The following is a 15161-nucleotide window of genomic DNA, read 5'->3' on the forward strand; positions in this document are numbered from 1 at the left end:
TGACAGGACAGAATCTGCTTGGGATCCTCTCTCCCTCTCCTTCTGCCCCTCTTCTGCTTGTGCTCTCTTTTTCTCTTTCAAAAACAAATAATAATTTAAAAATAATAAAATTATAAATAGGATCTGCTAGATTTTTATTATTGTATATTGTGAAAGGCAAGAGATTAAATCAATCTGTAGATATAGAAAGGTATTCAAACTTCTAAATTTATAAACCCATTATTTAAATTTCCTGAATTTATTCTCAAAAACACAGTGACTTAATATAACTGAAGGTCTGTAAAGAGATGGAATACTACCATTGATCTTCTTTCAAAAGTTAAGTGCCAGAAGATTGCCTTCTAAATTCTAAGATCTCATATCTCAATAAACGTGTGCTGGAAGCCAATTTTATTTCTTTTTTCTTTTTATTTATTTATTTTTTTTAAGTTTATTTATTTTGGGAAAGACAGAGACAGTGTGAGTAGGGGAGGGGCAGACAGACAGGGAGAGAGAGAGAGAATCCCAAGCAGGCTCCGCACTGTCAGCACACAGCCTGATGCAGGGCTCAAACCCATAAAACCGTGAGATCATGACCTAAGGCAAAACCAAGAGTGGGACGTTTAGCCAACTGAGCGACCTAGGTGCCCCAAGCCAATTTTACTTCTTAAAAATTCCTTACAATGACAAATGCTGGAATTTGTTTCTATTATTTTGGTGTCTGTGTGTGTTGGTGGACAGTAGTTAAACTACATGATAGGACAACATGAAGATTTAAGTTATATGAAACCTTAAGTATTTCCTTTGATGGCTTTAATCCTCCTTTTACCTTTTTGTTAATCATTTATATTTAAATGTCATGTGTATATACACACTCATACTCATACATGTATGCTATACATATCAACATTAGATATGATTTCCCTGAAAAAAATAAGGGATGGTCAGTATCACCATTGGAATAGAGTGGTGGGGAGTAGACAAAGTTGGTGTGATGTTAGGGAAAACGTATTGCTTTGCACATGATAAGCTGCATTCTCAACTATTGCTTTGTAGTCATAGTCAATATACATTGTTTTAAAGGACTTGTTACAAAATATCATAGAGCTGTCATGGTACAAATTATACCTTCACTCAGTGCATCTGAGCTGACATGTCTATCCCTTTGTCTTTGATTATTACCTACAAGTGTTTGACTCCCAAGTTAGTAATCCCATATTTGACATAACTTCTAAGAAAGAGATCTGCACTGTTACTCCTACTGGATGTTTCTGGCTGAAAATGTTATTCCATTCAGAAGTCAGAATGCTCAAAACCAAATCCCTTACATGTTCTCCACAGTGGACCCTATTTGCAACATATCATAATGTTATCACTTATGCTCGAAACCTCAGTTTCCTTTTCCTCTCTCCACTGTGTATATTTTCAGTGTTTCCTAATCTTGCCAGGTCCAATTGTTTTATATAATCTGTCGTCTTCAGATAAATGTTATTGCCACTGCTTTATTCAGGCTTTATCATCTCAATAACGACCTTACTGTCTTCCTTGTTATGATTTCCCCCTCAAACTGTCCCCTTCTTTTTCACTTCATCATGGGCTTATACAAGAACCTAGTATGTGATGTGGATACTATAGTGAACAAAATAGGCAGTATTTCCTGCACTTGTGGAACTTGCATTCCGATGAGAGGTGTCAACGGTAATCATGATAAATGATTAAATTATACTGCATGTTAGAAGCTGAAAACTACTTTGGAAAAAGTAGAACAAGGTAAGGAGGAAAGGAAATAATGGTTCAAAGAGGGAAGTGTGGGAAGGTGTATTCATTGAAAATAGGCTAGTCCAAGTAGTCCTAAGAGAGTGGCATTTGAACAAGAATTTGAAAGAAGTGAAACAGTGAGCTTATAAATATTTTGAGGAAGAGCATTCCAGATGCAGGAACAGCAGGTCAGAAATCCCAAGGTCGGAAAATAACTAGCATGTTCGCAAAGGGTAAGTGTAGTTGGAGTGGAGTGAACAAGGAAAAGAGGAGAGGGGATGAGTTTAGAGAGGTAACAGGGATAACTGGATAGTATGACATTTGTTTAGTTCTAGGAAGGGTTCTGGGTTTTACCCTTAGTAAGATGGAAAGCCATCATGGAGTTGTGAATGGTGAAATGAGATGATGTGAATTAATTTTGGAAACTGTTCTGGTTGTTCTGTGGAGAGTATCTTTTTTTAAAATACAAAGATCGTCACAATATTTCCCTGCTTCAAACTATGGTTTTTTTTAAATTATCCTGAGGATAAATTTAATTTCTCTTTATTTCCTAAACTCCTCCTCAGCTCCTAATACTCTACATCCTGAGAGACCCATGGAAAAATTAGTCTGCAACATGTGATTCCATAATTAAGTGCTATGGCTGAGCACTGCAAACCCCAACTTTATAGAAATGGGAAAAATACAAGTGGAAGTCAGTAAGGAATATTTTGTGTGGGTGTTTGAAAATGTGCTTAATCTTGAGGAGAGATAAAATAAGTTAGTCAAAGGGGAGAAAAGAAAGACGGGGGTGGAGGATGTATGAGCAAAGGCATAGAATTAAGAATGTCCAGCTGGAAAGCAAGTTAATGTGTGTTGGGGATAAATGGGACAGATGGAAATCAAGCAAAAGAGTTTGGACTTTGAAAGCACCATAAAAGATGGGAAAATTATAGATTTTTAAGTAGAATAAAATAATAAAATCAGTTTTTAGACAGTAGCCTGGCAGATGGGTCTGATTTATTGAGGAAAAATGAACAAACAAAAAACAATTCTCATACGAGTCAGAACTTGCTCTCTATCTAAAGGGGCATGGCCTTGTCATATCTTGGTTAAAATCAATGACCTTAGGTGAGTGATGCTTTTGACCAAAAAGGGCTTTCTATTATTTTCCCAGAAGATTTATGCCTAGCCAAAGGAAAGAGAATGGAATTGAAGACAAAGGGAGTTATTTGTCTTCTCTGTGCTTAGGTGTGTGTATTGTTGGTATGTATCAGATCCTATGCCTTTCAGTGATGTTTACTGTCAAACATATAATATCAGTGTGTGACAGCTACATTGAGCTAAAAGAACATGGTGAAGTCTGATTTATATAATAAAGTTGATGTTTTGTTTGTCAGGTAACAGAAACACGGACTGGTCCTCTTGGCTGCAGTAACTATGACAACTTAGATTCTGTCAGTTCTGTTCTGGTTCAGAGTCCTGAGAATAAGATTCAGTTGCAAGGTATGTAGCTAAAACTTCATTAATTCTCTACAAGTCTGGATAACAATTACCCAGTTGTGATTTCTTTCTCCTTCCCTTCCCCCACCCCCTCCCTCTTCCTCCTCCTCCTCCTCCTCCTCCTCCTCCTCCTTCTTCTTCTTCTTCTTCTTCTTCTTCTTCTTCTTCTTCTTCTTCTTCTTCTTCTTCTTCTTCTTCTTCTTCTTCTTCTTCTTCTTCTTCTTCTTCACAAGCCATATATGCAGCACTAGGCTGTTAAAATTCTTATAAAATGCTAATTTCCTATTTTTAATTGCTAATAACATTCTATACCAGATGAAGAAAATGTTAAAATTCACTTTACTTCTTAAATTAGGTAATCTGTGGCAATTGAAAATTTATCATGATATTTTACTTCTATACAGTAATCTTTATCTCAATATGTAGCTGTGTTTTCATAGGTTTGTCTGGGTTTGACTTTTTCCTTATAGATTCTAGTAAAAGTTGTAGCCATATCAAATGCACAGAGTAGCATGAACTGTTGACATTTTAAGTATAACATAATATCTAAGCATTTCGGCTCAGGTCATGATCTCACATTTTCGTGAGTTCAAGCCCCATGGCTTGGGACTCTCTCTCTCCCTCTGTCTGTCCCCTCCCCCATCTGCACTGTCTCTACCTCTCTCAAAATCAATAAATGAACTTTAAAAATAAGTAAATAACTAAACAAACAAACATAGCCTAATATGGTACATAGAGCTGAGTTTGTCCTCTGATAGACACTTATTTGAGAATATATTAACAAAATATTTATATTTGCATTACTTCCATCATAGAGATAGATTATGTGATCATGGTAATAATTTGCCTTTTGTTTTCTATTGCTATATTTTGTAAGAAAACTCAATAGAGGATTTTTAAATAACTTGTAACATATATATACTGTCCTCAGTCATTGGTGTGTGTACTTATTTATTACTTATTTATAATGACAGGAAAGGTTATGAATACACGTGTTTAAACATGTACTAGTTGAAGAAGTTCAGAAAGGCCTTGTTTGTGGGGACATATTATCTAAATTAAGTTGACTGATCAACTTGATCAATTTTCAGTCACTCTTCTCTAGTCTACCTTTTCTCTCGTCTACTTTTTTCTCTAACTACATAAGTTAGAGCTGCACTTACATTATTCAGTTTTACCTAAGAATGCTCTAAAGTTCCAGAAATTCAGACATTTTCCCTCAACACTTCAATTTTCAAAAATGTAATAGCTTTGGGTTACTTAAATTTACCCTAAATAATAAATGAATCTCATCTCTTTTCAATTGTATACAAATGAAAAAGGAAGTACTTAAAAATTTAAACTTTGAATGCCATCCAATTTCTCATTATCAATTTTGGATATAAAGTTATTGAAATATTTTTTTCTTACTTAAACAAATGTACTCTACTGATATTACATGTAATTCTCTACTCCTTACTCTTTTCTAATGTATGGATTAACTTGTCATCAGAGCATTAAGTTTAATAGAAAAGGATTTGGAATATTTATATGACATATGTTTATGGATTTATTATTAAAATGTATTTATTAACATGAGTTATTATTTTTTTATTTGTGAATCACTGTGCTTAGTTTTTAGAATATTATATTATAAAAGCAAAGCTTCAACCTCTTATCTGTCTTGAAAAACAATTAGCACAGGAATAAGTGAAGCAGCGCTTCTTTTTTGAATAATTATTGTTTCAACCTTTTACCATTTCTGTGAGTAATGCAGAAACCTGTATCTCTATTTTTCACCTTTTCTATTTTCCAGGCCTCTATTTTCAATTGTCTGCCACAACTTTATGTGTACCCCTGTGGTGCCAAGACCTTTCCAAAGATAATTTCAGGAAATTAATATCAAAATCCTCAACTCCCCATGTGTTCTTTCTGAGACTTCATCTTTACTGAGAGTCCGAGTATTTATGTTGATTTACTTGTTCAACCTCACCATTAATACTAGCCCTTCTCCACTTAAAAAAAAAAAAAAAAAAAAAAAAAACAACAACAGCAAAGCATTAGTTGATTCTGGATCAACATTCCCAGGATACATTCCTTTGAAATGTATAAAAGATTTTAGGTCACTATATTTGACAAGTGGAAACACTGGTGTCTCGAAGTAGAATTTCATCAGAGCAAGGAAAGCATCAATAAGAATTATTCAAGGTAAAAGCATCAGGCAACAAATTCAGAACAAAACTCCATGACCTCACTATATTAGAATGAACATTCTGAAATGAGATGTCAAAGAGATGCACACAGAACATTAATTTTGACCTAAAAAAACTGAAATCAAATGTTTTCTGGCAGTGAGGAAGCTAGGTTTACCTGCTTGTTTGTCCTCGAGATCTGGCTTCACCGGTTAGCTTACAAACAGACACTTCAAAACTTGAAAAAGCCATACCTGCAACTCCAAATTATTGATGATGATACATGTAATATATGACAAAGAGTAACTCATAAGAAAGTGTTAACAAATATACTAACATTAATATATTCATATTAATATATTAATAACATTCCAATGTTTGCAACGCCTGGTTAATTTAACATATCAAACAAAGTACTTCTGAGTGAAAGGGTAAAGGAGTTATGAAAAGTCATTTATTAAGTCTTGGTAATAACTTTTTGGTAAAATTCCCAGAAACTGAGATGTGAATGATTCATATGATTGAGTAACAAATACTTTTCCAGATCAGTTGGTTCTTAATGTTTTATTTCAACAAAATTGACAGAGGACTGGTTTATTATCAAATAGGAGATTTATTGATAGGTCACTGTAATTGTTTTGTTTTGTTTTGTTTTTGTTTTTGTTTTGCTTATAGTAAAAATTTAAAGATAGTGCCTCATAAAACTGTTTTATTTCCTATTTTCTTTATTTATTGATGTATTGGAACAAATTTTCTTTTTTCTTTTTTTAAATATTCTTGAGAGTTTATTAGAGACTAGTTTCACAGGCCATAAGGAAATAGAAGGACTATGTACAGCATTTCAGGAAACAGGCAGGGAGCTGAGGAGGGCAAGAACAGTCTGGGGCCTTGGTGGGCGCATTCCCGGGGGAGGAGACCACCAAAGGGAAACCAGACAACTTCATGAGACTGAACACAAAGGCATAACAAACAAACAGGCCTGTGGTAACTTGGCCCCGGGCAATCGGGCCCATGCCTTTGTGGACTTCATCCATATCTCTGTGGCCACAGGTCAAATAAAGCATCTCATCCCCCTGGAAGGCTGTTGCATCCTGAAAGGGGCATGCTCGTTGGACTTCCTCATCCATGAGGATCCTCACTGTGGGACCCGTGGGAATCCTCATGCCAGGTGGTGGGTCCATCATGCCTGGAGGGGGTTCCTCTCAACCCTTAGGTGGGGAAGGACACCACAGCCAGGTGGATACTGGGTTGGGGCCCCGGCAATACTGGCTATAGCAGCAACTGCAGCAACCTAAATGCCTCTTCCTTGGGGGGGGTCATCACCTGTTGGGCTGGCCCACCAACCCCTCGGCCGGGCACAGAAAGTCCTGCAGGAGTGTGGGGCATTGGAACACCACCTCGGATTCCTCTGTCATCAGCTCTGCTAATCCCTGGGCCTCTGGCAGCTCCAGCAGGTGTCACTCAGACGATGTCAGTATCTTTGGGAAGAGGTCCCTCTCCTGGCATTGAGACCAGTTTCTCCTCCCCAAGCAGCACCAGACCAAGGACTTCCTTCTTTCTCTTCCTGTTTTGAATTCTTTGGCATGATCTTCCTAAACTCATTACAGTCACAGAGGATCAGATTCACACGCTTGTTTAAAGCCTTGAAGGTGCCAATGAAGATACGGGAGTCTTGAGGGATGCACCTTATCCTGTAGTCGATGTACTGCAGCATCGTGCTGCTCTTGTCCACAGTCATGGTGGCCGTTCTGATGGCTCCCATTCCCGCCAGATTCACAATGGCAGGGGCTTGGATGCCAGCCCACTTCCCTGGAATAGATTTCTTAGAGCTTAACATATATACGGATGAAAAGCAGGAAAATGATTTTTATTAACATATATTTCTAGCCAAAAAACCCATAAACTAATAAACACTAAAACCCTATCAAGTCACTAAAATCCTGTGTTTTCAATAAGATGGTAACATTTGTTTTTAAAGATTATTTACCAATACATGTACTAAATTTAAATCTACTGAGTTGTGTGTTACCAGTAATTATAATGATTACATCGAGAGCTAACATTCTTTAGCTTGAAGATTTTCATTATTAGAAAAGTACATATTGAAGTGCAGGTGGCTCACTTGGTTAAGCATCTGACTCTTGGTTTTGGCTGAGGTCATGATCTCAGGGTTTGTGAGTCTGAGCTGGCACTGGGCTCTGTGCTAACAGAACAGAGCTTGCTTGGGATTCTCTCTCTCTCTCTCTCTCTCTCTCTCTCTCTTTCTGTCCCGCGTCTGCTTGTGTGTTCTCTCTTTCGCTGTCAAAATTAATAAATAAACTTAAAAAATTAAACAAAAGAAAAGCATGTATTGTATAATTTATGCCATAAAATTTTATGTTATCTCTACTTGTCAGTAAAATATACACACATCATCAATTATTTATTTTCATAGCAGTGATATGTGACTGAGGTCAGGAAAGATGCTTATTAGTGAATATATATTAGAACAAAAATATGTAGGGATCGTGAAATGAATTAACAAACACATATGCACATACACACACCTCACTCATAAATTCTTTCTAGTAGATGTTATTAGATCCCAAATTGCCGGGACAAGCATCCATTGTTACGTAAGGAAATACAATGTAATATTTTTATTTTAAAATAGAATTATTTTTTTGTTTGTTTAATGCTTTTGTGTTTATTTTGAGATAGCACAAGCTGGGGGAGGGACAGACAGAGCAGAGAGAATCCCAAGCAGGCTCTGTACTCTCACTATGGAGCCCATTGAGGGGTTTGATCTCATGAACCAGAAGATCATGTACCTGATCAAATTGGAGGCTTAACAGACTGAGCCACACAGGTGCCCCAAAAGAGAAATATTTATAATGCAACAAATTGCTACTCTTGGTTTATTTAATATGTGATGAAAATTTTAGATGGCAACTTGATAATGTCCAAGGAATTCCTTAGTTTTTCACGCTATTTTGGATGAACAGCATTGAAGAGCACTAGTCAGCTGGTCATTTTCACTTTGCTGCTTGTCTTGCCAGAAAGTATATTTTGCCTTGCCAGAACATATATTTGCACATTACAGCTTTCTTAGTGTCTCATCAATTTTGAAAAATTTTTAATATATTTATTCATCAAATATTGCTTTTTTCCTTCTTACCTCTTATTCTGGGGTTCCACTAAATATATTTTTAGACCTTTTAGTCATGACTTATATATCTTTTATACTGTCTTCTGTATTTTATATTCTTTTGCCTTTTTTTTTACTACTTTGTATTCAATATTTTTATGACATATTACAGTTTGCTTATTATCTGTTTAACTATTTCTAGCCTGCTATTAGTCCATCAGTTATTTCTTAACTTCAGTTTGCAGAATTTCCATTAGATTATCATTTATAATTTCCAGTGCCCTGTTTCATATGCTCCCTTTAACAGAACATCCTGGGCTCAGAACTCAGCTTCCTTAAGCAATGGCTCAGTGCCAAGTAGACCTTCTGTAATTAGTATTTTGGTGTTTTTACTCTATTTTTCCTGTACATTAAAAAAAAATCCCCAGGAGAGCCTTAAAAAACTCAAAAAGGTTTTGAGTGATTTGTCTCTAGACTTCTTCCCCATCCCCCAAAAAACTTTTTACAGAATGTCAGTTTTCTTCTTGCAGGGATAGATAAATAGATAGATAGATAAAGAGATAAACATAATTGTAAAATCCAATTTTGTAGTAAATGGCAATTAGGTATTGGCCAGATGTTTCTTTTTCTTTTTCTTTTTATATACTGATCACTTTGAATATTTACCTTTTTTATTAAATTTTCCTATGTAACAAGATGGCTGAAATTGAAACTATTTTCTTGAAGTATCATAATAAATACTAAACAAGTAAAGAACCCTAAATATTAATCATATAGACTTATCTTCATTTTTGAATGTTTTCCTCAGAGATATCAATTCACTAAACTTGCATGTAGACAAGTAATGAATCATATCATAGAGCTGTCTTAATACATGGCAAGGACATGAACTGTGTAACAATGGAAATCAGTCCATCTGCTTCCTTGTAGTCTCAATGATCACTCCTGAATAACAGGGTTGGATAAGTTATGCATTGTTAATAACAAGAGATAAGCATTATCATCAACATTCTGTAACTCCTTTACCATTGCCACAACCCATTGTCTTGTGATATCTATGTAAATGTGGGCTAATAGTCTGAAAGTAAAAGAAAATATTGAAAACTACTTGAAATCATGTGGTGGAAAATAAATGCATCTCTTTTTAAAGGTATAGGAAGGTAGGTTCTACCTACATTATGTAAAAATAACTAAATATTCTAAACAATTAGGTTAAGGAGACAAAGGAAGAGAAATACCATATAATTTTGTTCATATGTGGAATTTAAAAAAACAAAAAAAAAAAATGAGCAGAGAGAGAAAGAGAGAGACAAACCAAGAAATAGATTCTTTCTTAATTATAGAAAACGAAATGATGGTTACCGGAGGTGGGGAAGATGGGTTAAATAGGTGATGGGGCTCCAGGAGTGGACTTGTTGACATGAGCGCTGAGTGATGTAGGGAAGTGTTGAATCACTATACTGTACACCTGAAACTAATATAACACTGTATGCTAACTAACTGGAATTAAAATGAACATTTTAGGGACGCCTGGGTGGCTCAGTCTGGTCTGACAGGTCAGAGCCTGGAATGTGTTTTGGATTCTGTGTCTCCGTCTCTCTCTGCCCCTCCCCCACTCTTGCTCTGTCTCTCACTGTCTCAAAAATAAATAAAATATAAAGAAAAAAATTAAAAATAAAAAAAATAAAATGAAAACTTCAAAAACTTTTTTTTACATAAATGAAGAAACAAAGAGCCAATTAAATTTTTTAAAAAATCAGGTAATCTGAGGGATTAAACACCTCTATCATTTCTGGGATTCTTGGACAGTGCACAGAATCAGCGCATGTTGAAAAGAATTACAAATATTTGCAATTTTGAAGGCTTAGATCATTTTCTTTCTTTTTTCTTTCTTTTTTTTTCTCTTTCTTTTTTTGGCTTAGATAATTTTCTAATGATTGTTTAAAAAAATTTTTTTTAATGTTTTTATTTATTTTTGAGACAGAGAGAGACAGAGCTCAAGCAGGGGGTGGGGCAGAGAGACAGGGAGACACAGAATCCGAAGCAGGGTCCAGTCTCTGAGCTGTCAGCACAGAGCCTGATGTGGCGCTGGAACTCACAAATTGCAAGATCATGACCTGAGCTGAAGTCGGTTGCTTAACTCACTGAGCCACCCAGGCGCCCCTATTTTTAATTGTTTTTAAATGTTTGTTTATTTTTTGAGAGAGAGGGAGACAGAGCGCAAGCGGGGGAGGGGCAGAGAGCGAGGGAGACACAGAACCTGAAGCAGCCTCCAGGCTCTGAGCCATCAGCACAGAGCCTGATGCGGGGCTCAAACTCACAGACCGTGAGATCATGACCTGAGCCAAAGTCGGACGCTCAAACAACTGAGCCACCCAAGTACCCCTCTAATGATTGTTTTAAATCCATGACTTATATATTAAATTGTTGGCCTTTTTTGAAGATTTTAAATATGTGTTATACCTTTTTTCTTTGTCAAAAAACAAAAAACAACTTATTTGCATGTTATGCTCTTTCAGGGCTGCAAGTCCTCCTTCCAGACTATCTTCAGGAGCGTTTTGTACAAGCGGCTTTGAGCTACATTGCTTGCAATTCAGAGGGAGAGTTCATCTGCAAGGACAATGATTGCTGGTGTCAATGTGGTCCCAAATTTCCAGAATGCAACTGCCCCTCCATGGACATTCAAGCCATGGAAGAGAATCTTCTTCGAATAACTGAAACCTGGAAAGCCTACAATGGTGACTTTGAGGAATCAGGTAAGATAAGTTTTAATGCAACACTTAAACTTGGTCAGAAATAAAAAACAAAAAATACTATACTGAAACGGCTACTTTCTTTTTGGAAGAAACTATTACATAATTGGAAAGCCTTTTATTTAATTTCTGTTATTATTGCTTCAAATAGACATCTATATCACTTTTATTACCAATGATTCTGTATTTTACTGAAAACATATTGTGCTTTGTGTATTGCTATGTACCATGGGCACTAGAACCTAACCTGCTCTTGAACTCATGTATTAGTCATTTAAGAAAGAAAGCTTTTGCCTTTCTCTATATAAGAATTTATCATCTGATTTCTCTGATATATCTCTAGCCTTTTCTAATAGCCCATGGGTTTCATTTGTGAGGCAAAAACGCAGAGAGCATTTGTTTGTCCTATACCTTCTTTACATTAACATGAATTTCATGAATGTGCACCTTCACTGAACTCTTTATTTTTTAATCAAATTTAAATCAATTTTGATTTATGTTTGTGGGTTTTTGTTTTTGTTATATCTGAATTTTTATGAGTGTGTATATGTGCTTTCAATATTGTTTCTTATTGATTACATAGCCTGTAATAGCTTTCATTTCATAAAGCACTGAATTTTAATAAAAGATTAAGGATGTGTCAACATAAAATTGAAAATGTTGATAAAAGCATATATAATACAAGATAAAAGAATAATTAAAATCCTTAGATTATGGTGAGCATAATTGTATAGTTATTACTCAAAAGTGTTGGGCATGTCTAACTTTCAAATGGGCAAAAGAGGTTTTAACTTCCAAGAGGCCAGACTTATAGGACTGAGTGTTAGAATTTTTCTGGTGATTGGGTTAGCCAAACATACTTAAAGAGTGACAACAAAATTCAACATCCATTCATGATAAAAGAACTCAACAAATTAGGCATGGAAGGGACATATCTCAACAAAATAAAGACCATCTAGGACAAGTCCACAGCTAACATCAGATAAGAAACAATACAATTGATGGTTGCAACAAATCATCTTTTTTGTGGAATAGAACCACCAAATTATAAAATAAGAGGGTAGGCAAATAAATGTAGGAAGGATTGATGAATTTAGAAATTCTTGAGGTATATTTTGATCAAAATAGTGCTTAATAAGTAACACTTTTCAATTATAAATATTTTCAAATATAAATACTTCTATTTATAAAAACAGGAAGAACTGTTTAGAATCAAAGATCCTTATCCCCTTGAAATTGTTGGAAAATCTTATGAATCTCTCTTTCTACAGTTTATATATTTTTTCTTTTTTTAAGTTTTAATTTAAAATCCACTAAGTTAACATACAGTGTAATATTAATTTCAAGTGTACAGTATAGTGATTCAACACTTTCATACAATAATGGGTGCTCATCCCAAGCGCACGCCTTAATAGCCATCACCTGTTTAATTCATCCCCCACTTACCTCCCCTCTGGTAACCATCAGTTTGCTCTTTATAGCTAAGACTCTGTTTCTTGGTTTGCCTTCCTCTCTTTTTTTTTTTCCCTTTTGTTCGTTTTGTTTCTTAAACTCCATATATGAGTGAAATCATATGTTATTTGTCTTTCTCTGACTGACTTATTTCCATCTGCAGCCACGTCATTGCAAATGGCAAGATTTCATTTTTTATGACTGAGTACAACGTCTTCTTTATCCATTCATCAGTCAGTGGGCACATGGACCGTTTACATAATTTGGCCTTTGTAGATAACGCTGCTATAAACATTGAGGTGCATGTATCCCTTTGAATGAGTATTTTTCTATTCTTTGGGTAAATACATAGTAGTGCAATTGCTGGCTCACAGGGTAGTTCTGTTGTTAACTTTTTGAGAAGTCTTCATATTGTTTTTCAAAGTGGCTGCACCAGTTTACATTCCCACCAACAGTGCAAAAGGCATCCAAATGAACAAGGAAGAAGTAAAACTTTCAGTATTTGCAGATGATATGATACTGTCTATAAAAAGTCCAAAAGATTCCACACACACACACACACACACACACACACACAAACCTGCTAGAACTGATAAAAAAAATTTGGTAAGATCACAGGACACAAAACCAATGTACATAAATCTGTTGCATTTCTATACACCAATAATGAAGCAACAGAGAGAGAAATTACAGAATCAATCCTATTTATAAATGCACCAAAACCAATAAGCTATCTAGGAATAAACCTAATGAATTTCTAATCTCAAATTTTTCTTTCTAATTTTCCTGGTAGAATAGTCAGATACCATGCCTGAGACATTTGTAATGTTTTATTCATGCATACCATCTAATGTTTAAAAATAATTATGGACTACAGCACTTTTAGATAAATTATAATATACGGTAGTCTCCCTGGGTTTAAATGAAAAAAAAAACAACAACAACAACTTCCATTTCATAGTACAGTGTATGATAGGTTAGATCAGGGAATCCTCTGGGCCTCTGTATATTTGTGGAATTCACACAGGAATGCTACATTTTTTATTTTGCCTTGGAAATTTATTGAAATAGAGGGCACCTGGGTGGCTCAGTTAGTTAAGCATCTGACTTCAGCTCAGGTCATGATCTCACAGTTTATGAGTTCAAGCCCCACATTGGGCTCTGTGCTGACAGCTCAGAGCCTGGAGCCTGCTTCAGATTCTGTGTCTCTCTCTCTGCCCCTCCCCGCTCTCATCTGTCTCTGTCTTTCAAAAATAAATAAACATTAAATTTTTTTAAAGCAAAGTTTATTAAAATACAAATCACCAAAAGAGCATTTGGATTTTGTTTCCAGGTAGAATGTAGTATATTGAAGTAAGGCAGCACTTCCATTGATAGTGCTAGGAAGGTAAATAATTTTTTAAATTATATTTTTACGCATGTAATAGGTCACAAAAGCAACAAAACTAACTGAAATAAAATTTCTGACTGGAGGTATAAGCTGGCGATTCACATTTTTCTTTCCCTCCTTTCTTTCTCCCCTCCTCCCTCCTCCTTCCCTCTCTCCCTCCCTTCCTCCCTCCCTCCTTCCCTCCCTGCTTCTTTCCTTCCTTTCTTTTATTCACTAATTTACTTAGTTCTGTGAACATTTGACAGTTCTTGATTTAGAGTAGACTCTGAGGACTGTGCATTTAGCCACTCAAAGAGTGGCTGAAGGAAGAAAGATAAACCTGCAAAACTTTCAGTGGTTGTGGACATCGGAGTGACAAAATTCTAGATCTGATGGACCTAAAGAAGTTCAGTTTTAATACAAGGTATTTGCTGAATTTGAGACAGTGCTAGATGCTATAAAATGATTCAAAAGTCTCTGAAAGTGGAAAGAAGTTAATCACAGACTTTCAAGAGCTTAAGACAAAAACTCTCGAAAAGGAGGAGCTTGAAAATAAAACTGGCAAGGATGGAAAACCCCTACAGAAAATGATGAATTGACACAGTTTCTATAGCTGCTTTTCCCTGGGGCACATTTATCAGTTCCAGTCAGAGCTAGAAGCTGAGAACCTAGGATTAACTCTTGGAAAATGCTGCTCTTCCAGAACACTGAAACCAGAAGAATATTTTGCATTTAGTGTAGATCACAGAGAGAATATTGGAGACTTAAAGGCTTTTAATTTCATGGCCAGTTTCCTCTTTAAAAATGTTTGTCTTATTTTGAATCTACCTGTGGCAGATGACTAAAGAGATAAACTAAAATCTCTCAGTGATAAAATGGAATCTTTGCAGTGTTACAGACCTGAAGAAGCAAATGCTCAAAAGGTGGATAATTGAAAGTTTGAAAGAGCCACACTTTAACAACAGGGGAGACCCAGAAGTAGGTTGAGTCCTATACAATTATAGCCCAGCACTAATGCAGTTTAAATCTTGATCTTAAGGAGTTGACCCTGAAAAAATTAAATCCCATAG

General features: G+C 35.6%; 1 protein-coding gene and 1 pseudogene across 1 annotated transcript in view; one reads left to right on the forward strand and one right to left on the reverse strand.

Annotated features, from left to right (window-relative positions):
- The window catches only part of BRINP3 (BMP/retinoic acid inducible neural specific 3), a 406055-nt gene that overhangs the window by 270513 nt on the left and 120381 nt on the right, over nucleotides 1-15161 (forward strand). The window contains exons 5-6 of the mRNA XM_042975995.1: nucleotides 3117-3222; nucleotides 11037-11273. Coding sequence (XP_042831929.1) covers nucleotides 3117-3222; nucleotides 11037-11273 — 343 coding nt within the window. The remainder of the gene's footprint in view (nucleotides 1-3116; nucleotides 3223-11036; nucleotides 11274-15161) is intronic.
- On the reverse strand, nucleotides 6169-7128 carry LOC107181285 (annotated as a pseudogene).

Source organism: Panthera tigris, chromosome F3 (assembly GCF_018350195.1).
Source record: "Panthera tigris isolate Pti1 chromosome F3, P.tigris_Pti1_mat1.1, whole genome shotgun sequence".
In the NCBI taxonomy this organism is placed as follows: Eukaryota; Metazoa; Chordata; class Mammalia; order Carnivora; family Felidae; genus Panthera; species Panthera tigris.